Genomic DNA, 23,772 nt, shown 5'->3' with positions numbered 1-23,772 from the left:
ATACTAATATGTTTCTTTAATACACACAGATTTAGTGCGATTTCATATTACACATTTTCCTCGCATCCTTTGGTGACAAGTTTTTCTACCACTAAAATAATGCTTTTTGTTTTTATATATATTCAATAAATATTTTAATGACCTTAATAATGGTCTTCCTAAAAATTATACATATAATAGATATAAATTAAATAATACACAAGTATAAAGACACTTAGGGGAATTCTTGAAAAAAAAAATCATCAACATGTAAATGCTATATGCGAAAATAATACGCCAAGAGAAATAAGTAAATAGAAACATTTAAAAGTTAATCGCGTAAAAAAATTCAGAATAATTATAATAATATTAAAAAAAAAAATAATAATAAAAAAAAATATATAATACTGTTTACGATTAAATTTAAAATATGAAACAATAATATTATAAATAAAATACTTGCAAAACACAGTCGTATTCATAAAGATCATTGACTGTCGCGCGTTTCGGCAACACTGTCCAGTAATTCTAAAGCGTAGGAGAAGGAGCCTAGTTGGGTGTCAGTGTGTCCGGTTGAATGTTGGACTTTGAAAACGATACGCGAAGATGATTTTGTTCACTGAGCCGATAATTGTGCATCTTCTACAGATAGGGGGAAAAACAAGAACAATAACATTAACCGTTTGTGTCCGAGTGAAAACGCAATGAAATACGAGTTGGATATAACATAATACGATTATGCTTACGATAAGTGCGGCGACGGCTTCCTCCAAGGATTCCATTTGTATAAGCGCCATTTTGCGGTCTTTGCTGAAACACAAAGTCATTCAATTAGAAATTATATTAAACCGAGAACAGCGACCGCGGCAGTGAGTGTGTGTTAGCACACACGAAAACGTTGATGGCGGGTCGGAAGATAAAATCGGTTAAAAGCCGTAAGCGTATACAATGATAGTATACAGGTATACTAACGGGAAGAATTTGAAGTCTTTGACGGTGAAACCGTTGGTTTCGAAGGCAGTCTTCAAGAAATCTTCCGACAATGTTGTCCTGAAAATTCGTAACAAAACCAATAAATATCTCACATACTTGGGGTAGTGACGGTTGTCTTGGACATAAAATTACGTATATGCTTACGGTATGTTTGACAAGTGCAGAGTGGACGACGGTGGATATATGTTTTGGTAGTTTTTGGAACCAGGTTTCTTGAATCGGTGCAAAGGCGACGAGGTGTAATCTTTTGTCAGTCCAGAGTCAGGCTGTCCTTCTTTAGGCAACTGAACCGTCTGATACTTGGACTGCATCACTCGAATATATTTGCCATACAGGCGAACTTTGTCCAAATGTAGCATGGCTAGAAAGCAGAGAATATCATTAAGCTTAGATATAACGGAACACGACGGCAATCAAGTTTTTTTCCACTTTTAACTTACCCAAATGTGCTTGATGCGGTTCAGCCATTTGTACCAGAGCTCCGTCTTTTTTGTTGTACAAGATCTTTACGCGTAATACGTCTCCATATACACCTAAATGAGGCATATGAAAAAAAAAATTATTTAAAAAATGAGCTATGAAAAAATATTTTGCATGTCATATTATGAAAAAATAAAAAAAAAATTAAAAGAAAAAAAAAGTATTGTTATAGGGAGACATGCATCGTCTGTAATCAAAAGAAGAAAATAATAAGTATACTAAAAACGAAAATACATATAATAACATATATAAGGTATACATCTGAATGGTATCGAATTAAAAATCAAGGCAGTTGGAAGTATAATAGAAATTAAACTAATACGACGTATACATAAGGATAAATGAGTTGTGGATATTAAGGTATAACACACTTCCATCTACCTTGAAGGTTGTTTTTTTTTACTTAATAAGATAAAAATAATTATGTATATAAAATGAAAATAAATATAACAGTATAAGTTAAGTATATATGCACCTACCAAACAAAGTGAAAATAGCGTCTGGCGTGACCATCTACGAAGCGATAAGTGTTTTAATTTTGTATATTTTTGGTCGTAGAAAGAGTTAAAAGATGTGTCCGTGGCAGCAGAGTTAGACAGAGACAGATTTGTTTTTTTTTTTTGTTTCAGTAGCAGCAGTAGTAGTAGTAGTAGTAGTAGCATCACCGTTAGGGAAAGCCAAAAACAAAAAAATTCAGAAAAACAGAATTCTTTGAGTATCAGTTGAACAATGAATGAACAATAATAGTAATAATGAAAATAATAATAATAATAATAATAATAATAATAATAATAATAGAAATAATAAAAATGAAGTACGAATTAGGTGGAACGAGGATAGGTGGACAAGGGTATACGATACGACTTTCGGGGTGCACAAGTTCAACGTTTTTCAGATACAAAGGTATGCATACAATATACGCAATGTTTTGCTATAAATAATGTGATAAAATAAAAAAAATAAAAACAACAGATGGCGACGCGAAAGGCTGTCGCAGTTATCGCGCGGTGGAGAGGTTGGTCATAGCCACTGTTACAGCCGATCGTCAAGGATCGCCTTGCGGAGGATCATAGGACACAGTGATAAACAATAATAATGTATTAATCACGACGTCGGCGCAATATGTTAACCACCTTACATCGGTGCCATACAGATAATATTATTATTGTTATTATTATTATTATAATGTAATATTTATAATGCGGATGAAATCGCTTCTGTCACCTCTTCGTTTAAGTTGCTAACTAACAAGACGCACGTCTGTCCGGTCATCTGACCCGGGAGTCTCAGCGTACTGGCCGCCAACGAGCCGCCGGGCAGTGTGAAGCCTAGCGGCATGCTCGTTACGGGCGTGTTCGCGAACGATGTGGCCAGCGGCGACGCAAGTCCATGGACGGCGTTGAACGACGGAGTCAACATGCCTGGGCTACCTGTGTACACAGGGGGAGGGGAACAAAAACAGAAACCATTAGGTACAATACAATCGACGGTCGTCCCAACAGGGGGCGGTACACGTGTTTATGTGTGTGTAAAGGGTACAGGGTGTACCGCGGAGAAGCGTCGGGCACCTCCAACGCGGATACATTCAGTCTAAAAAATGTAAAAATAAAAATATATGTTTACTCGTACAGAGATCGTCACTGCTCCGTTATTCCACAGCCAATATATACAGCTCAACATCTATAACTTTCGTTTTACCATTATAATTATACTGTCGCAAGTGTTTATTGAAAAAATGTAACCTCTATAAGTATAGAGTATGTATTTTTTTATTGTGCCATACGCTGGCTCTGGGTCTAGAAGTTTTACCATATTGGTGGCGGATGAGTTTAATCTCTAAAAGGTTATTTTATGTCCGAGGAAAGGGGAGGATTTAAAATCACAAATAAATACGTGTTAACGAAATAAAATTATGCCTTTTACCACGGAACGATCACATCTGAAATATCGGACAACAATGTTTTGTGTTATTTAGCAATAATTAATAGCTTTTATTTCATAAAACGAACCTCTCGCGAATTAAATATTACATAGCGCAGTTATAAAGTTTAATTTTATCACAAATAGTTTTGTGTGTGTGACATATATTATATAATAATTAGGTATAGCTCATCGTTCATACTGTTGTGAATCGTTATTAATTGCTCGTTTGAGAAATAATAATTACAAAACGATTAGAGTAACCGTTTCGATTTCTAAACATGCTGTGAAGATATAATGTTAAGTTCACAATAATGCATGGACAAGTAAAAATAAAGCTTGATTCGTACGTGAAAAATTAATCAAATTAATTTGAAGCACATTCTTAACAAAATATATATATATATATATATATATATATTTTCGAAAAAGAAGAAACTTCTCGGTAATAGAAATGCAGTTACGAAAATAGATGCTTTATTGAGGAGGGGGCGATTAATCTTCTTCGAAATTATTGGGGCCAAAATACGAGTTATGCGTGATAAAGAGGGGTAGGGAGAAGTAAGGTATTTTCGTGATATTTGTTTAACGTATAATGTAATTCCCTATAACACGATTGATTTGATAATTACATTGATCCTTAAAAAACCCAGTCATTTTAAGGATCAATATAATTTTCAAGTCAATCGTGTAATAGGGAATTATATTACACGTTCAATACCTTGCCTCAAAAATACCTTACTTCGCCCTACACCGTATATCCTAATTCATGGTTACTACAATACAATATCTGAGGAGGGGAATCGTTATCTCCCCTCCTAAAGTATGTGCCTGTAAACGTGTAATATTCTTTAGACGTCCTGTGTTTGATGTGTAGCGAATGTGTGGAAAAGAATAGGCAAGAAATCGCATCGAACGACGAGTAAAATTATTTTTACGGCGCAGCAGAGTATATTATTAATCATACTATCCCACCCGGCCCTCCCACCGTTTGATAAACCACCTTGTTATGCAGGAATTTCGGACTTTCGAGGCATAACAAAAGAAACGGGATCAACGATCGCAACGGTTTGTACAGCATATACCTGCCTGCGGTCGTGGGTAATGATGTCTCGAATTGACAAGGATTGATAGCGACGGCCAAAGGAACACGCGGTGGCGGAGTGAGCAGGAACACGAATGAGAGCCCGAAAGATAAAATAACGAATCGAGATTGGATTCGTACGCGACAAGAGGAGATTCCGGAAAACGAACACGCATTGAATCAATAAGATGATAAACGGAATTGTTCATCAAGTACGCGGCGACTTTCGACTTTTCCCCTTCGAGCGCGCGCGCTTTCTCGTGATTAAAAACAAAACAAGTAAAAAAAAAAAAAAACCAATTCTCTCGCAGTACCTGTATATGTATTATCACCTCTTCATCTATTATTTCGTATTATGTGTTACACGGTTTCGTATAAGGACGACGAGAACACAGATCTATTCACCACCACCCATTACCACCGCGTAGAACCGTTGTAATGTTTTTTTTCTGACTTATTGTTTGTATAATATAATGTCGCCGTGACCTCACGCCAATGCACCGACAGCGAGTGTGTGCGTAGGCGCGTGTACATCCGTTTAAATACACGTACGCACAATGTCTTTTGTCCTTTTCCTCAACACCCGTCGTCGTCCAATGTACCTTCTTTTTTTCCCGGGAGAGATTTTTAATATACACGCACGCGCCCACATATTTATATTTCGGTTTTACAATCTGTACGGAACATTCCACTTTGCGTACACATTTACTGAGGCGGACCTTATTACTAACAGCAACAGCAGCAGCAGCAGCAGCACACAGAGTCGCGTGGCGCTCGGTACATCAAAAACGAATTTGGAACATTCCGGGAAATGTTTTTCGGGCTGCAAAGAATATCATAGCGAATTCCGGAGGGTAGCGATCGCCATAAATTCCGTGCAAATAATAATACCGGAAAAATGCGAGTTATTCGCCGTCACCGCGACTCGTATATATTATTATACACATGCGTTTCCGCTCGGTCTTATTAATTAATGTATTTCGCGCGTGCGTTCGATTAAATTTATCGCGGCGACCGACGTATAAAATTATCGGTGTACGCGGGGGTAGGTAAAAGGGAGAGAAAAAAATGTGAAAAGCATTAACAATTCATTTCGTCAGCAATCGGGTGTGCGGGAGGTCAGTGTATAATTTATTTAGCACACATCGTGCACGGGGTGTGTGTGTGCATAGCGAACTCGGTGTCGGTCGTGCAGTGACGAAAATTATTATTCTTCGCGCGAGGGAGTGGTGTCACGGAAAATCAAACGATAAAAAACGCGAAAAAACAATCGATTTTCATCGTACATTTAATGTTATATGTGTCTGCTGCTGCACCGGTGTATTGTTCGGGTGAGGGGTAACGTTTCTCTCGTCTACGTCATACGTGTGTATTACTCTATTTTCATACGTACACGTAAACAATATATAATATATTTATACGCGACACAATTGCGTTTTTTAATATTCTCGTAAACCCGACTTAACGTGCGGGATTGTATGGGGGGGGGGGGGGGGGGGGTATTTTTGTTTTTTCAATTTCCCGTGCAGTGACGATCTCATAATTCCTACGGGTGAGAGAGCGGCAGTGAGTAGTGTGTGATAACACCGGGTGTTATTAACTAAGGTAATGAAGTTATTGCATTTACATTTTTTTCTTTTCTTTTTTTTTTATACGTAGGCGTTCACATTTATTGTTAAGTGTTCTTAAAATATGTTTCACTCATATGTAAATTCGAATCAAACTATTTTTTTTTTATTTAGTACAATTTTACAAATTTAATCGATTTTCATAATTGTTGAAATATTTAGGTAATTTTATTTTGTAACAAATAATGTAAAAAAAAGTTATTTTTTTATTAGAATATTTAATTAAATTTTATTGCATTTAAACATTTTCGAGGCATTTTTCAAAAATCACGATAGCCATTTTTAATACATTATAATGCATTCATATAATGAAATTAGCGAGTTTTTTTTTAATGCAACAACGTCACTGTCGTATAGTTAAAACAAACATAGAAAAATAGCCCAATATACGCATATATATATATATATATATATAAGTGGGGATAAAGGAATTTTTTTTTTTGGGGGGGGGGTGTTGAAAAATGTTTTCCCTAGGGATATTTTTTGTAACGTTGCAGTCAGTGATTGATAATAAATTAAGCTAATAGTACGTAATATAATACATTAATTTAAATCTAACACTACTAATCACTTATACGAATAAAAATACAAATTATACTTCCCCTCATACCTAAAAAAAAAAAAATTAATTTTTTCTTAATTCATAAAATTATTGATTTTTAATATTATTAACCCCCACGTGGATCCACCACTGACATATATATACCTACACACACACATACACATATGTAGTATAAACACGAATACGTGTTTGTACAAAAAATCGATCGTGTACGAATAACATTTAATATTGTATGCAGTTAGGTACATAAGAATGGTGTCGTACCCGCGAGCCGGCTGTGGTCCGCGTTGGTGGTCAGCTGTCTACGGGCCTGGGGAATACCGGCGGCGGCGTTTGGCACGCCAGACAGCAGCAAGCTGAGCTGGTGCGGCAGCAGCTGATTGCCGGCCACAGAGTCCACGCCGAGCGCCGCCAGCGTTTCCATTACCGTGTTGTCACCGTTGGGCAGCGTCGGGTTCGTGTAGTCGCGCGACTTGTCGTTGTTGTACTTGACGTTCAGGCTGGACAGTTTCGAGTACTCGATGCGCAGCTTGCAGCACGATGTGTAAATGTTTTGGCCGTCCAACGACTGTATCAGCGGCGGGGAAAAAGCGAAAACAAATAAAATTAGTAAGAAAACGTTGAAAAAAAAAAAATAAAAAAAAACGTTTTTGAAAACAAACGGAAAAACCAATCACTACGTCGACGAAGAGAGTGAACAAAAAAATTGAGAAAGAAAAATAAACGATATAATGGATGCAAACTATTGTGCGACACGGCCGACATATGTACATTGATCATAGTAGGCCGTTGTAGCTTTAAGTAGGAAAGAAGATGTAAATATGCGGATTTCGAGTCATCCTCGGGAGATAAAAAAATGTATGGTTATCATAATAAATACATATTCAAAACATTACTAGCTATAATTTTTCGTTGATTTATTTTCTTTCTAATATAAATGTGCACGACTATTAAAAATATCGAACAATTATTTTGTTTGTTCGTTTCGAACGATGCATTTCTGTAAAAACGTGCAGTGAGCAAACACGTAACCACATAGTTACGGAAGGGGTGTCAACATAAGGGTTTTAGCATCCTATTATCGTCCAGTTACTATTCCTAGTCGGTGACACGTTGCTAGTAAGTATAACGTATATATATACGTTCAAACATATCGGGGTAAGGGACATTCTAAAGAATAGAAAACATATTTGTACACACCCCTCATAACGACGTTTACAGGGGTAGAGAGTGAAAGAGATTTGTACTTGCCGTCATTTAGGTCACGTCGGAATTATTGGCGTACACGTCACGCGCCGCGGACGACACAAGTCGATAAACTTTACAATTAAAGCGAGAAAACCAATTATCCAATTACTTTTGAACGCGAATAAATCAGAAGATTTATAAACGAATTCAATTATTTACGGAGTCTAGAAGAAAGGAAAAACAAACGAAAACAATGCGTGTTTAATCAACGATTGCTGTTGCTCGTAGGCAGCACCGCAGGGTTAAACAAAACTGTAATCCTACATGGTGAGATGGACGACACTACAGTACACAATGTAATAGTGTTTACGTTATAGTTATTATTGTAGACCGTCGCCGTCGCACACGTTAAAAAGGTGCGCGCAGTGGCGGATGATAGTGGTGTAGAAGAGTAAAAAAATAAAATAATAATAACAAAATCGAAGTAAAGAAGAGCACACACACACACACATATATAAATATACAAACGGGCTATGCACGTTAGGTCCTGAACTTACGTTATTCAAATGCGACAGGTCGAACAAATGACCGGTATGAAACAGATTTTGTCCGTCCAACGACTGTATGGTTTCAGACATGGATAAAAAAGTACCGGCATTTTTGTTTTTGTTTTTCACGTATTTCACATTTTATGTGTTACATATATATATATATATATATATATATAAAGTTATATTTCATATTATATACACGTACACGTATATAATATTTATGTACACGTTATTGTAAAACGACCGTTGACAACACACTTACCAATTTGGCAGATTGTGCGGTGACCACGTCCGGATACTGGATCAGCACTTGGAACGAGTCTGGAAAACAGCGGAGGAAAAACAAATCATTATATGTGTATAAATATGGGTATTTAATTTAATATAACGAGCACGCGGTATTAATAATGGAAAAGCTACGGCGGCATGTTGACAAAAGAGACTGTATTGTTTATCGAAAGCAGCGAAGTTTGCGCGGACAAAGTACTAAACGGTTCTTTTCTGTTCACGTACTGCAGCACCACACTTTCACATAAAATAAAACAAGAAGGGAGGGGGTGCGAATAAAAAATGTATACACATAATACCGCGTAAAAAATAAGTTTTTTTTTCTCTCTTGTAGAATAAATAAAGGCTCTCCCCGCAAGACCGATTTCGGCGGTGCCGAAGGCGTTGTGGGCGGGGTCGGCGGGGATTTAGGTAATGTAGCACAACGTTAATTAATGTACGACGACAACACTACGGGGGCGAGAACAAAATGAAGATATGATTAATTGTCTGTAAGGGACCGGGCACACACAAACTTCTTGATATGACGAAACCGCGTTATATTGTTTTCCAGAGAAAAGGATTATTCTCGAAGGCACGGCGCGCGAGTGCAGTACGCCGCTGGTGGCTGCAGCACATACTGGCGACGGTACCGACGGCGGTGGTGATAGATCGCAGGGACAAGATAAATGCGTTGTTCTCGTCGGCCGGATGGGTAACGCGACGACGACAGGGAGTGTGTCGCCGGGGTGGGCAGAGGGAAAAAGACATTTGATGCAGTTTTACGGTACTCGTGAGTGCACGTACGCCGGATACGTCTACGGCGTTTACATACAAGAGCAAATATGATACGTATAATAATGCGTAGAGGTGGTAGTACAAGCGGCGATTATAAACGCGCCGTCTTACGCGAATCACGCGCCGATTTATGTTTGTCCGACGGGTGTTATAATAATATACGTGCTATTAGTACGGTATAAATCACGTGCAAATAATGTACATCACGACCGGGGTAGTAGTTGGTAATTACGTACGCATGTGTACACACACGCGAATACTGCGTTGTTTACTCACTATTTTTGGTGAACGTGACGATTTTCAGCACTTTGCCGTAACGTGAAAATATCTGTAAAAAAAAAAAAAGACAAACACATAATACATTAGTCGTAATATTCCATCACGCGCGCAATATGCGTTATAATATACTTTATCGCGAAATACCTCCGGTCGAATAAAAATACCGGTGTGTTATACGAGTACTTTCGTACTTTCAAACTGTTTCCGTTTTTCTTACGGATTCGTACAAATAATATATATCGTATTCATGAACTAATATACAAGTGCTTCGCGTTAGTTATATGCTTTTAACTCGAAATGTAGTTTTTGTTTTGTTTTATGAAATCACTGGGTAAAAAAATTACCTTCGTCGTTCAACACGACGTTTTCCGATTAAATCTAACAACATGTTTTAAACTTATTTGTTTATCAATTTTAATTTCTATTCCGTTTTTATTTTTCGTTCTTTTAATGCCATTTTGTTTTAAAATTAGATAACATCAGTCAAAACATTTAGATCAAAGTTTTCTTTATAGAGCAGTGAAACTTTTTCGAGAGTCAAAACTTGAAGATTTTAGCAAAAATACTATAGCTATTGTTTCGAAAATTGTATGATACCTACATCAAAATGTCTCTCAAACAATATATAATATATATATGTATATATATTATTTTTATGAAAAAACTTATTTAATGCATTTTTTTTTTCTAAACAAATATAATTTGTCGGTATATTGAAAATACACTTCAGGCGTTTATATTCCAACCTGTATAAATAAAGTAAAATGATTGATATGGTTCGTAACATTTTTGATTTTCAATTTACCAGTATGAATATAAATTATGTTTGAGGCGAAAAAAAAAAAACCTAACAATAACAATATTAAAAATAAAATGAAAATTAAATATAGGGTATTGAATATAGCAATTAAAATATAATGATTATATAGTTTATGGATTATACTCTATAATATCTATGTACAAAAAATATTACACAATAGTGTACATTGATTAAATATTTAAATGTGTTGAAAAATAAAAAATAAAGTCGTTATCTAAATAAGAAGTAAAAGTTTACGGAAAAAAAATAATAATAAAAAAAATTCTGACTAACAATATTTATGGTAATAATCCAGACTAATCTTCATTTTAACTAACTTTTGTTCAAATATTTTACGTAGGTATATACAATTTTTTATGAAATCAACTTTAAACTGAAAACTTATCGCGGATGTATACAAATTATTTAATTATGATATTTTCTCAAAAATAAAATTAAAATACCATGTCAGTGGAAGTATTTTTTCGAGAATATTTTCAAAGTGAGTCACACATATAGCCGATCGAAAGAAATAAAAACTGTGACGATTTCAATTTGTATACATACTTACATATATAGCATCGGTATGTATGTATAGGTAGGTCTTAGATAATAGCATATCTGAAACGGCTGTAGCACTTTCAGTATAGTACATAAGTACATCATATATATACATATATGTATATTTATTAGTTGTGGTTTAAACCGCAGAATTATATAGAGATTCTTTGAACTCGATGTAGAACGGTATAATTCACATAAACGGAAAATTTCTAAGACTGGATTTTATATATACTTACCACACATATATCATACATTTGCGCACACAGTTTCATACACAAACACATATACTTGAAATCTGCGTAATTTTAATGCATATAAAAGGATACCTAACGACATTGCCGACTCCAACTTGAACCCCTCCGTATGCATATATACATGTGCATACGAGTTACACCGACTGAATGACGTTATATAATAATGTATATACATATAACACGAAGACATTCGTTCGAAATTACTTATTACGTATTTAGCAAATGAAATATATAGTTCGTTAAATCATACATGAGATGGATAATGCTGCACAGGTAATGGGTGCGCGCGCATATTACAAGTATATATACATTATGTAGTGGTGGTAGAACACTAGTTTAAAATTATTCGCTGATAATAATCGGTGGTGGTTTTTTCACGATTATATTATAAGTCAACAGCACTCGATCGCCTAACGAATGAAAATTAATACGTTTCGTTACTAAAACGTCCATCGAAACATGATTATTATAGGTATTGAAAAATAAAGCTGCTACAAAATCAAAAGATAGTATATAGATTACGTACACACAAATTATTGAAAAAAAAAAAACCATTGCATTTTTATGCCACAAAAAATTCGAAAGTTTTCTTTTTATTATTATAACGACGAACCGATATAATCTTATTGAAAATAGTGTTCGACGAATGCACTGAAAAGACTACTGCATTCGGCCGACAATACGTATATATTGTACCTGTAGTGTACACCGTTAGATATTACGATTTTCCTTGCAGCGGTATCGAACAGTAATAAAACTTTGTGCACACGTTATTAATAATTCGGCTGTTAACGGTGCTGGCGAGGAGTATCAGTTGTCCTCGCGTCGGATGCACGCACAGGCGTTAAAAATTCGTTTTTCATTAGGAATCTGTTGTATGCACTACGAGCTCACGCACACGCGTGCACGTACACGACTGCATTAGTAAAATCTTTTGCCGGCGCACAGAATGATATTCCCTAGGCGACGCCGCAACAGAGATTAAAGTACAAACAAAAACGCGACCGCACGCACGCGTATTATATACACCTATACAATATGTATACACACGGTTTCTCCGCGAGAGCCGCAATAGATTTTCGGTAAGCCTTATTTATTGTTTTCTTCTGGTTTTATTTTTGCAAATCTAATTACGTTTTACGGTCCCTGAATGCCGATCGCTTCCGCCGCACAAAGTTTTAATCTGCCAACTTTCATTCATCAATTACTCCCCGAAAACGACTCTCCCGCCACCGTTCCGCCACCATCGATACCTCTCCGGACGTACACCGCCCTCGAGACTGTTGCCACGCTTCAACCATTCCCATCCACGCCTCCAAGACTGCTACCCCTATCCTTGACTCCGGACTTCCGGAAGCCGCCGCTGCCACACGGCCCTTTGAGGTTAACGGTATCGTAAACTAATCCATTACCGCACGCCGTCCCTATCGCCGACCAAGAGGTACAATTTTTTCCGTCAAAAACTGCGATCTCGGGGGTATATATATATATATATATACACTTGTTGTATACAAGCGGAGCAAAGTAGAACGAGAGATATGTTAAACGATGCCCGTTTCATATGAAAATGTATCAAAAGGTACGTGCTCCAGTGAAAATTACAAGAATACATATCGATGGAAGGAGAGAGCGATCTCGCCGCGTAATAGAACCTTAAGAAGTTTATCCTTCATCTTGCGTGCGTCGAACACACCATATATAATATAATATGAACAGGACCTATATCCGTAGACATATATACGCTTTATTGACGTCTTTTTCGCTTCGGGGATTCGAAGGAAAACGCACATGTTATATATACGTACGTACACATACGTGGTGCAGCGGAATACCTATACCAGTATACAAGTGTACACAGTAAATTACAAATAGCAAATATTAAAGTGCGCGTGTCCGTGTTTTTAGCTCGGTCGACTTTTTGATTTCCAAATGGAACATTTGTCAGCGGTTTTTCTTTTTTTTGGTAAATATATCTTCGTTTTGTGTAAACATGACGCACCACCACACACCCGCTTTGAATGCGAGACCAACAGAACTTTAAAAAAATAAAAATAAAAAACATATACATATACATTTGTAAATATAGCCGGAAAATATTAAGTGTTGTTCGGCGATGGATTCGCTGAAATCCATTTCACTCAAACGGAAAAGTAATTTAATATAGACATGAGCAACTGCATGACACCGAAGGGGAGAATCGCGTATAAACGTGCACGACACCGTTTCTCGGGAAGGCGTGCGTTTTGAGTATGTTTAGGGATGACGGAATCTCATTGGAAAGCTTTTTGTATATGCAAAATTAAATCGAAAAGACGTTATATTATTTAAATTATAATAGTATACTTATCTAGCAGTACAATGTGAATATAACTAGAATAACAGTAAATCCAAATATTATCATCAGACTAATCATCAAAAATATCGACACCTGCACAGTACTTAATATTATTGTCCAACAGCGGGAAAACAATTTAAAATATTTCAACACACTATTATTATACTTATTAGGGTTTTATAAAAATATAATACAGTATAATAAATCGTGTACCTATTTTATACAGGGCTGAATTCAGGGCAGAGCAAGAGGATATGAGCCAGGGGTGCGATTTCAATATAAGGGCAAATTTTAATAAAAAATTACCAAGTCACTACTGTAAACTAAATGTTTTAAACATTTTTCAATAAAGTTTTTTGGCTATTAGGTATATTATATTTTATAAAATATGTTTGAAATTTATTTATCACATAGTAGGTGTGACTTCGCATCTTAGTCTTCACTGACTACGAAATATAAAAATTGAGTAATAATGTTCAGTCATAATACCAAATATTAACGATTTAAAAGAATTAAGATAATAAATAAATATATATATATATGAATAGCCTTTAGCCATTCTTTTGCAAAATACTTTCAACTATGATATATTTAGATGTTAGGTGCTATAGATATATTATTGGTATGTGTTCATATTATTTAATTTTATTTTAAATTTAAACTTAAGTCTATTTTTTTATCATTTTGTCCAAACTTTTTTATTATAAAATACGTACAATGTGTTCAAAGATTTCGCAAGTATTTATAAAAAATGATGTATTATGATTCTTAACAATAATTTTACAAAGGATTAAGAGCACACTGTTAGTTATTAAAACTATAACAGGTATCACCATTTAACCTTATACATATCGTATATATGTATATAATTGATAATAAAGAAAATTAAATCGAATATAATAGATTATTTTTCTAATAACAAAACCCTATTTTGGTATTTCATGTTTATCATACACAATTTTTCAATTTATTAATAATTTATATATAATTAAATACATACAATAATATACATTTGTAACAATATAAAATAATAATATTTTTTCAAAAACATTTTACGATTTTTTCCCTAAACATTTTAAATCTAAACTTAAAATAAACATTTATGATTATTTTTATACACATTTAATATATTTTGAAGTATCAATCATAGAACGTATAGAGAAAAATCAGAATTAAAAAAAAAGAACTGTACAAAATAATCACTGAAATTAACATCTAAAATTAAACTTAAACAATTAAAATTTATGAAAATAAATAAAGGTATCGGTAGTTATTATTCTAGTAAAAACTTTTCTTTCTGGAGAGGGTGCATTTTCGACGATTTACCAAAGGTGCCACTCAACTTAGATACAGCCTTCATTGTATTTAATGTTCGGTTATGTTGTACTAACTAAAACTGTACTCTTGCTCTTTCCGGAGCGTAATTAATAATATATAAATAAAAAATATATGACGTGTTGCAATAGTTCACGAGACATCATCATTTATACGCATACCATATGTTGCAGTTATGCAGTGGAAGAAAATAACGATTTCAACAATTGCGATAATGGAATTCGTAAATCAACATGGTTATTTTGAGTAAAGAATGCTTTTAGAATAATAATAAAAATAAACACAGAGATATGGAAAATGGCATTTCATAATTGGATTTTAATGTAAAACGATAACCATATTCGAAAATTGTTATTTTTTTCGTTTACAACAACACGTTACTAAAATTACTAAAATAATATTCATGTATATTATTACACGATTATAATTTTTAATGCGGTTTCAATGTGATAAATCATGTTGTCGTTTATGTATTATATTCTAATATATTATGTGCAGACTTTACAAAATAGTATGCATTTTTCTATCTCTCTTCATCTCAATATATTATATACTGTATGTCTGTATAAGTAAAGAAAGAAAATTGACATGTAAAAATAATAATAAAGTAAAAATGAAAAGGGGATGAAGGGTAACACTTTATGTAACAAATACGTTTTAAGTAGGTGTTTTAATATGCAATTGAATTATAGTTTCGGTCCATTTTCGACAGACAATTGATTGTTTTTATTTTAAGTATAAACGGTGAATAAAATTTTCTGTAGGGAAAAACGCGATTTAAATTACGTATTGAATACATTTTATAAGTATCCATATCTATATAATAATAATAATAATAATGCCATCACCGCACTACCTCCGCGTATAAATTACGAAAGCCAATATGCTGTTGTACTTTCCATGGCGGCTTTGGGTTTCTTATCCCTAAGCGCCTCACTATACACCCCGTTCCTCTTTAATCTTTTATTGAAATATGAAGATTATTCGATGACGTGAAGCGACTACGTGATTGGTTAACGGAGTACTTTTGTGTGTAGAGGAGATCATGTCCCACTAGGGAGAACGAACGACGACGAAGACGCGTACGTCGAGAGCGACAGCATATATTGTTCAACTTCGTAAACCGACATGATTTATGGAGCCAATTTGCAAAACGTTTAATTGGTTTTTTTCGTCTTTTGGAATGAATTATTAAAACCTTTTTGAGGAAAAACCCCCATACCCAATTCAAGTAGTTTAATTTTTTTTTTTTGTGTGTACTGTGACCGCTTTTGCTTAATACATTGTCGTATTATAAAGGTTTACGCGTCTAACTATACCAGTCTTAATTGTTGTTGCTTTATTATATACATATATACATTCTATTTTAATTCAATTTTACTCGGAATTTTTATTTTATTTTTTATTCTTAAAACTTAAATTCGTATACCTTAACGCTTTATTCCCGTTTTCTAGTAAAGACGACGAAGCTTTCAAAATTATATTACAAATGTTTTATGACAAAACTTTTCAATTTCACTGACAATATTTATTTAAATTATAATAAAAACTATTCATTAAGAAACGCACATTATTCTAATACAATTATTTTAAAATTCAATAACAAGTTTCAAAAATTACATTCTTTATTGGATTCAACAAAAATACGAATAATATTTCAAAACTTAAATGAGAACAATTTGTTTTTCATTTGCATAGATTATCGGTACTGCGATTAAATTCAAGCGCAATCGCAATCATTAAGAGAAAAAATTAGGCAGTTTACTAATTTTTAATGAGAAATATATATTTGTAATGTATTAACTAGACATTTAATAACCAATAATAAAAAAAGGCCAATAAATGATGAGTACATCGAATATTTGTGAACAGCAATTTTTATACTCGAGATTAATTTAAAGGGTTTTTTTAGGTAGATTTATTTACATATAGATTCATGTACATATATATATATATATATATATATATATATACATATACTTTCACAGACTCACACATAGGCAACATTTTAAAAATTATTTCTTAATTAGCTGCGGTAAAAATTTACATATTACCTTTTTTCTTTTTCTACGTATATTGCGCGCCGGTATGGCGGAAAAATTATTTAACTTTTTTTTTATCATTTTTAATTCAATTTAATGATTAAATATTTACCTACGCATTTACCATAGAATTTAGTTTAACCCCACTCTGTACTCTGTACAACGGTATAGGAAGGCAGTGAGTACGGTACGCTTTAAGTGTTTTATTTTTTATTTTTGTATTTGCTTATAAATAAATAACTATATATATTATAAATTGATGCATGTGGTAGGTTCGTTTTACTCTTGCGGGAAGGAGTGGACTCACAATAAAAAATGTTTCAATGTACTAAACACAGTCATTTTAAAAGTAAAAGTTGGAGAAATAATAATGATGATCTAGAAAATTAAATTCTTTAACGTAATCGCCTTTACGTAAACAAATCGAAAATAATAGTGTTAAAAGTACAAACATAGCATGTAAATTTTAATTCGACGACATAAAATGTATGTATATGTAAATATATATCACACACTATACATACATAAATATGCACTAAAAGTGGCGTTTTTAATCCACTCATTTAATATTCATTTAAAAAACCCGTAGTGGCGAGTGAACAGAATTTGTTTTTCTAATTTAAAAATTTACATCTTTATATGCGTACAAGTATATATTAGTTCTTCTATTATTTTTAAAAGAAACACACACACACACATACGTTGAACCAGAGCGTTTCCGACCTTAAAGAAATGATGAACAACGTTAAAAAATTGAAAAACGTATTAAAAATTAATATCGAAAGCGATGGGAGGTTAGAAAAGTTAAGCACATTTGGAGGAAGGAAACTTTTAAACGTCAAGTCATACTAGCATTAGTCATTAATACAACGTCGATTATTGGGTATATAAATTTTATATAAGTTATTATATATGTATGTTAGAGATATATTTTTAAAACGTTGATCTCAGACGTCGTGTGTACCACTTTCTACTTCACCGTATCTCTAAAACAAATTGATTGAGGAAAAGAAGCGAAATAAAATATTATATATACAGCCGAGTCGCGATAATTCGAATTTATAAGAATAAAATCAAAACTTTGAATTATGTAATGAAATATCATTTTAAAATCATACGGTAAATATTTGTACTTACATAAATGTTATTACAAATCTTCTAATTTGCCTATGGCTTCGAATATATAAGTATCCAAGCCATCGACAGATTCAACAAATTGTCTAAAACAGTTTGTAATGATGACATTGCTTGGTTCACCGTATCATATTAATCATTCATTCATTCATCATATTAATGTAGTTTGTTGATCGATATAAAGTTTATCTTCTAAAGATTTTACTGCTCTAAATTAAAAAAGCTGGATTATTTGTGAATTATTGTATTTAGTTGTACATCACCATACGTACTAACCAACATATTACTGATATTGTGCACGTGTTAATAATAAGTTTCTATCAAATCGTTTAATCTTCATTACACAGTACAAATATAACAAATATAATATGTTTCGATTAAACTATTCATCACAATTTTATATTCGAATTAGCAAGACTTATAATACATTGAGTGTTATGAGAATATCTTCTTCTTTCAATAAGAAAAAAATCGACTTGTTAATTTTTTCGAGTTATGGAAGTTATTTAAGTTATTGCGGCTCAACTGTATATATGTGTAAACGTTTTCGTACACCAAAAATACAAGGTGTGTAAATAGAAAAAAGACATGAAAAAAGTATATTGTTATCATTGGTGGCGATGGCTTTGAAGGCCAAAAATAATAATAATAATAATGAGACGCAGTTTATAGGTATATACGACGAGTGAGTATAGTGGTGGCAGTTGGTGGAAGGTTAATGACGATGTTTTATAATACACGAATTCGGGGTAAGAGAGGGTTGGGGCTAGCTAACCGCGATGTGTAGTGCGACGACGGGTGGTAAAATCATCGGTGGCAGCAGTGGTGGTGGTAGTGGTGCGCAGAGGCGATGCGAGTGAAATCTTGACACTAAATGAATATTAATAACGCCTTGTGGGAAACGCAAGCCCTGCACGAGCGGTGGCGGATTAATGGTCGTTTTCCAAACATAACGGTCCGTATATACGTGTACATAATATTATATGTATAGCGTCTCTTTTGTCGGCGGCGGCGGCGGCGGCAGTCCTCCCCGAACGCGCAAGCGGCGCGCCATCCTCATTTTCAAAACACCGAATCCGGTTTTAATTAATATTCGTTTTATACGGCCCACGGATTTTTGTGCGTTAAAACCACTGACGCCACCGTCACGTCCCTTGCCTTGGTGGTGCAGTCCACCCACCGCACGCCCCACTTACTGCGTGTGTGTTTATATTTATATATACATTGGGACCCAAAGTATAAAGGATTAACCGACACCTTTGTGCGCGCGCAAAAACGGCGCGCGTGGATATCAAACTAAATTTTTCACACGTCATATATAAATTTTAGTGCACACAGGAGGCATGCAGACGTATCACGCGGAGTTATATCATTCTTTAAATATAAATAAACCAAACGTCATAATGAAAATAATAATAATAATAATAACAATTGTAAGTGTGTTCCGTCAAAAGGGAGAACTTTTAGCGATGACAAATTTCACGTCCATCACATGTGTTAAATATTATGCGCATACCTATTATGTATAGAAATATGAGCGCGAACATTTATATAAACTACTTATATAACATATATGCGATTTGATGGAATAGAGAGGTCATTTCCGTTTACACTACATTCCGTATCCTGTCATCACCACCCGACCAGCCATTGATTGTTCGCAAGAGCGTCGAGGGGGTGGTCTGCAGTATTTGTTCGACCGGACACCCCATCGTTTCATTCCCCCTCCCCCAATCGGCGGGATGGGATGACCCGCCGATCTGCCAATGTTTGATAATTCGCCCGAGATATACACGCCACGTGTATATTTGACGTTTCGGGATTTCATGAAAATGTAATTCTACGTATATAACTGATTTAGTACAAACGCGGTGCTGTCCGACGATTGCATTATAATATATATACACATGGACGACGCAAATATATTGCTGTACAGAGGAGAGATTTCAAATGTTTTAATTACCAATTCCTTTACGTAATATAAAACAGATAATATTATACGAGGACGTATATAAATTACGTTGTTTAACGGAGGGTGGCGTTTGAACACGACGATAAATGTTCGGTACACCGAAGATTGATGCTTTACAACGAATTCGAATATATTGTGCATATCATGTTGTTATTCAGTAAACGTGTTCAATTTATGACTATATTTATGTAATAATACTATGTGTATAAATGAAAAAGATAGATTTATGTCTAGGCATAATAACATTTTAGAAAACAATAAAAATGCAAGTATTATTAAAACATACCTGACTTATTTTTTACTAACTGTATAAAGATCTCGAATACAAAAATAACCGTTCGCATTCAAAAGCGTTAAGCGTTTAAGATTTATAGGTAAATGCATATCTATAGTTTACAAGTGAACGCCGCATTTGTGGGTTCATTTCATAAACTTTCACAAGAATACTTAAAAGTATATGAAACGAAAGTAAATTCCCGTATGTAAAGTGTAATCACGTTCGCACTGCAAACGAATCCAGTTCAGTCATGATTTTTAGTCATTGCTTTTTACTGATCAGTTTCATCCATAGCTTTTCGTTTTCCAAAAACGCATTATATTCATTTACAATCGTTTTGAAAGTTGAACAATAATGTGTTAGTCAAATTAATTTGTTCGGCAATATCATTGGTCACTTTACAATTATACAATATAGATAAAAAAAAAAAAAAAAACAATATTTTGAAGGCTTTGTATTACAATAAATAGCAACAGACAATACAAACAGTAGAAAATAATATAATGTATCTATAGGTAGCGTTAGAAAAAATACTTTACGATTTAATAATGCTGTTATGCAATAAAAATGTTTTATTTTCTATCATACAATATTATTTCATTTATCGGTTTATGATCAACTGTAAACAACACGATCCGCTATTTAAAAAGGACAAAAAGAATCCTTTGCAGTGTTGTATTGTTTTAAACGAACATGAATATCTGTAATTAATTTTAAGTTTATTTTAAACGTCAAAATTTGATGTTAGTTAAAAACGAAAATTCGTATTGTATAAATATTTGTACATGTAGTATTTATAATAGATTTACAATATATTATATTTTTTATACAATCGAATAAATATATACTATTATGGAATAACTGTTTTACAAAAGGTAAAATAATTTATGAATTTTTGAATATACATAAATATTAACCAGAGTTGTAGATATTAGTTTTCAATTCTTCCCGATGCTTTCATCAGGCGAGTAGGTAGCAGTAACAGCAGCATACCACGGGAAAACAACAAATCTCCCCTCCGTTTGCCTTCCTCTCACGCTATGAGCAAATCGGACGGCGACGGTACTAAATTATTAAATTATCAGATTTATCGATTACCACCAACCCAACCCTAAGAGATTCTGCGTCAATGTACTATTCATGAGAAGTTTTACGCATTCCGGATCAGTTGATTGGATGTGTACCACTATACTCCCTCATTCTTCCACCCACTCCATACATGTACGTGCATACTATATTACCCTCCAAGGTTCTTTTTATATTATTAAACAAAAAGGCAGCGATAATATGGCGTAAAGTTTGTTATTTTCTTTTCACTCGGTCGCAGGCCCAAAACAAATAATAATAATGATATCCACAAAGTAAATCGAAATCGACGATGTACAATGTACAAAGCAAAGATAATGCAAAGGAAAACGCAGAGAATGAATACTATAAATAGATAGAGTGAGAGAGAGAGAGAAAGAGAGAGAGAGTTAGAGAGAGAGAGAGAGAGAGAGAGAGAGAGAGAGAACAAGTCTTGCAATCAATAACTAATGACACCATAAAAATTTTAATTTAAATAACTTAATTACAGAGTACTTCTCCGCAGGGAACATGGCGTTATATATAATATTTAAATAGTCATCTAAATTAATGTAACGATGAGGATTCTACATTTGATATTAAAGTTTTATAAATATTACATAAAATAATTTGCAAGAGAATACAATTCAACATAATAATGTTTCAATATTTTATGGTTACAACCATTCAAATTGATTATAATAATGAATAATAAGAAGAGAAAAAACCGATTATCAACTATTTTTTTTTATACTCCAAGAAATTTGAAATAAACAAAAATAATCACTTACACATTTTTTAAAAATATTTTTTATAGAAGAAACAATTTATTATTTAAATTCGTCGAGCGTAATTGAAAAGAGGTCGATACACGTATAAAATATTCGTAGAATATCTGTAATGTAAAAGACGACCATTTTACTAAATGGTGTAAATATTAATTGTTTACACACACACACACACACACACACACACACATATATATGGTGCTTCTGAATTGGTAGAGGAAACTAGTATACGCGGAGTCTTTGGAATGGCCTAATGAAGAATTTTTTGAAATGTTTTTTCTATCTCAGAAATCTGAGTTTCAACAAATTATCTTTAAAACATTATTTGAAATCTAAAAATTAATATTGGGTAAGAGATTTCTTGCAAATTTCTCATGTGAATTGATATGTGACATGAATTATGTTACATGACATGATTGTCACGGATTTTTCATGCTCGAGTCACCAGGAACAAAATATATGATATAATATATCGATTTGTATAAGAACTCAGTACGGTAAATAAAGGTGACATTTATTCGTTGTTATTTCGCATATCTGATTAATTAACACGGTTTTTATTATAAACTAATCAGAATTAAACAAAATTTATTTTAAATTCAATGAAAACCGTGTTAACTACTCAGAAATGTGAAATAACAACAAATAAATGTCACCTTTGTTTACCTTGTAGAGTTCTCATAAAATCGGTATGTCACATCACTTCTTTTGATTCTTGAGACTCGAGCGTGAAAAATGTGCGACAGGTCCAAAATCGATTTGCACTAGAAATTTGCAAGAAATCTCTTAGGTACAAGTATTAATTTTTAGATTCGCAATTATGTTCCAAAGATAACTAGATAAAACACAGGTTTCGGAGATAGAAAAATTATTTCAAAAGATTTTTCATTTGGCCCCTCCAGATATTAGGTGTATACTAGTTTTTGTAATCATTTCATAAACACTCTGTATATATATATACAGATTAACATGCAATGTTGATGTAAACATACTAAAAGTAAATAGTATAACGTGCAGAGCAAGAGTAATCATGTTGTAATGACGAAACGACTCCAACGATGGGTATAATAAAATAGAGAGTAAACAATGCCCAACGAGGTGGAAGTATGGGAGGAAAGCGAGGTGACAAACTAACCGGAAAAGTTTCCTCAAAGAATCGCGTCTATGAGCGGAAGGAATTTAAAAATAAATGTTTCTCTTCAAACGATGATAAATACAAATAATAATAATATGAAAATAAGAATAAAAAAATCTAAAGAGCCGGGCAAACGATTTGAATAAAATGACAACCGTAGTATAGTCATTTTTGCATACATATATGCATTTACTCGTATACAAAATCGTATTGAAATGCAGACATCGGGAGAAATGGTCTGTCGGACCCCAAAAGACCCGGTCTGTTAAACATCCGGATCAAAATGGGTATGACACGATCAATCCCTCTTGGCCGTCCAAAGTCCAAAACTGACGGAATAAAT

General features: G+C 33.7%; 1 protein-coding gene across 5 annotated transcripts in view; it reads right to left on the bottom strand.

The window, feature by feature from the left end:
• Window positions 1-370: 370 nt before the first annotated feature.
• Window positions 371-23,772, bottom strand: part of LOC112680358 (polypyrimidine tract-binding protein 2) — a 122,852-nt gene continuing 99,450 nt past the window's right edge. For 4 of the 5 annotated variants that reach the window (XM_025550432.1, XM_025550434.1, XM_025550435.1 and 1 more), the window contains 11 exons: window positions 9,727-9,778; window positions 8,648-8,706; window positions 8,392-8,454; window positions 6,911-7,214; window positions 2,677-2,882; window positions 1,932-1,965; window positions 1,413-1,505; window positions 1,117-1,333; window positions 952-1,029; window positions 726-789; window positions 371-621 (listed from right to left, as the gene is read on the bottom strand). In XM_025550432.1, coding sequence (XP_025406217.1) covers window positions 529-621; window positions 726-789; window positions 952-1,029; window positions 1,117-1,333; window positions 1,413-1,505; window positions 1,932-1,965; window positions 2,677-2,882; window positions 6,911-7,214; window positions 8,392-8,454; window positions 8,648-8,706; window positions 9,727-9,778 — 1,263 coding nt within the window. In that variant the 3' untranslated portion in view covers window positions 371-528. The remainder of the gene's footprint in view (window positions 622-725; window positions 790-951; window positions 1,030-1,116; window positions 1,334-1,412; window positions 1,506-1,931; window positions 1,966-2,676; window positions 2,883-6,910; window positions 7,215-8,391; window positions 8,455-8,647; window positions 8,707-9,726; window positions 9,779-23,772) is intronic. The other variant, XM_025550433.1, reaches the window with a different exon arrangement.

Source organism: Sipha flava, unplaced genomic scaffold (assembly GCF_003268045.1).
Source record: "Sipha flava isolate LNK unplaced genomic scaffold, YSA_version1 176_pilon_pilon, whole genome shotgun sequence".
In the NCBI taxonomy this organism is placed as follows: Eukaryota; Metazoa; Arthropoda; class Insecta; order Hemiptera; family Aphididae; genus Sipha; species Sipha flava.
This window is presented reverse-complemented; position numbering and strand designations above follow the sequence as displayed.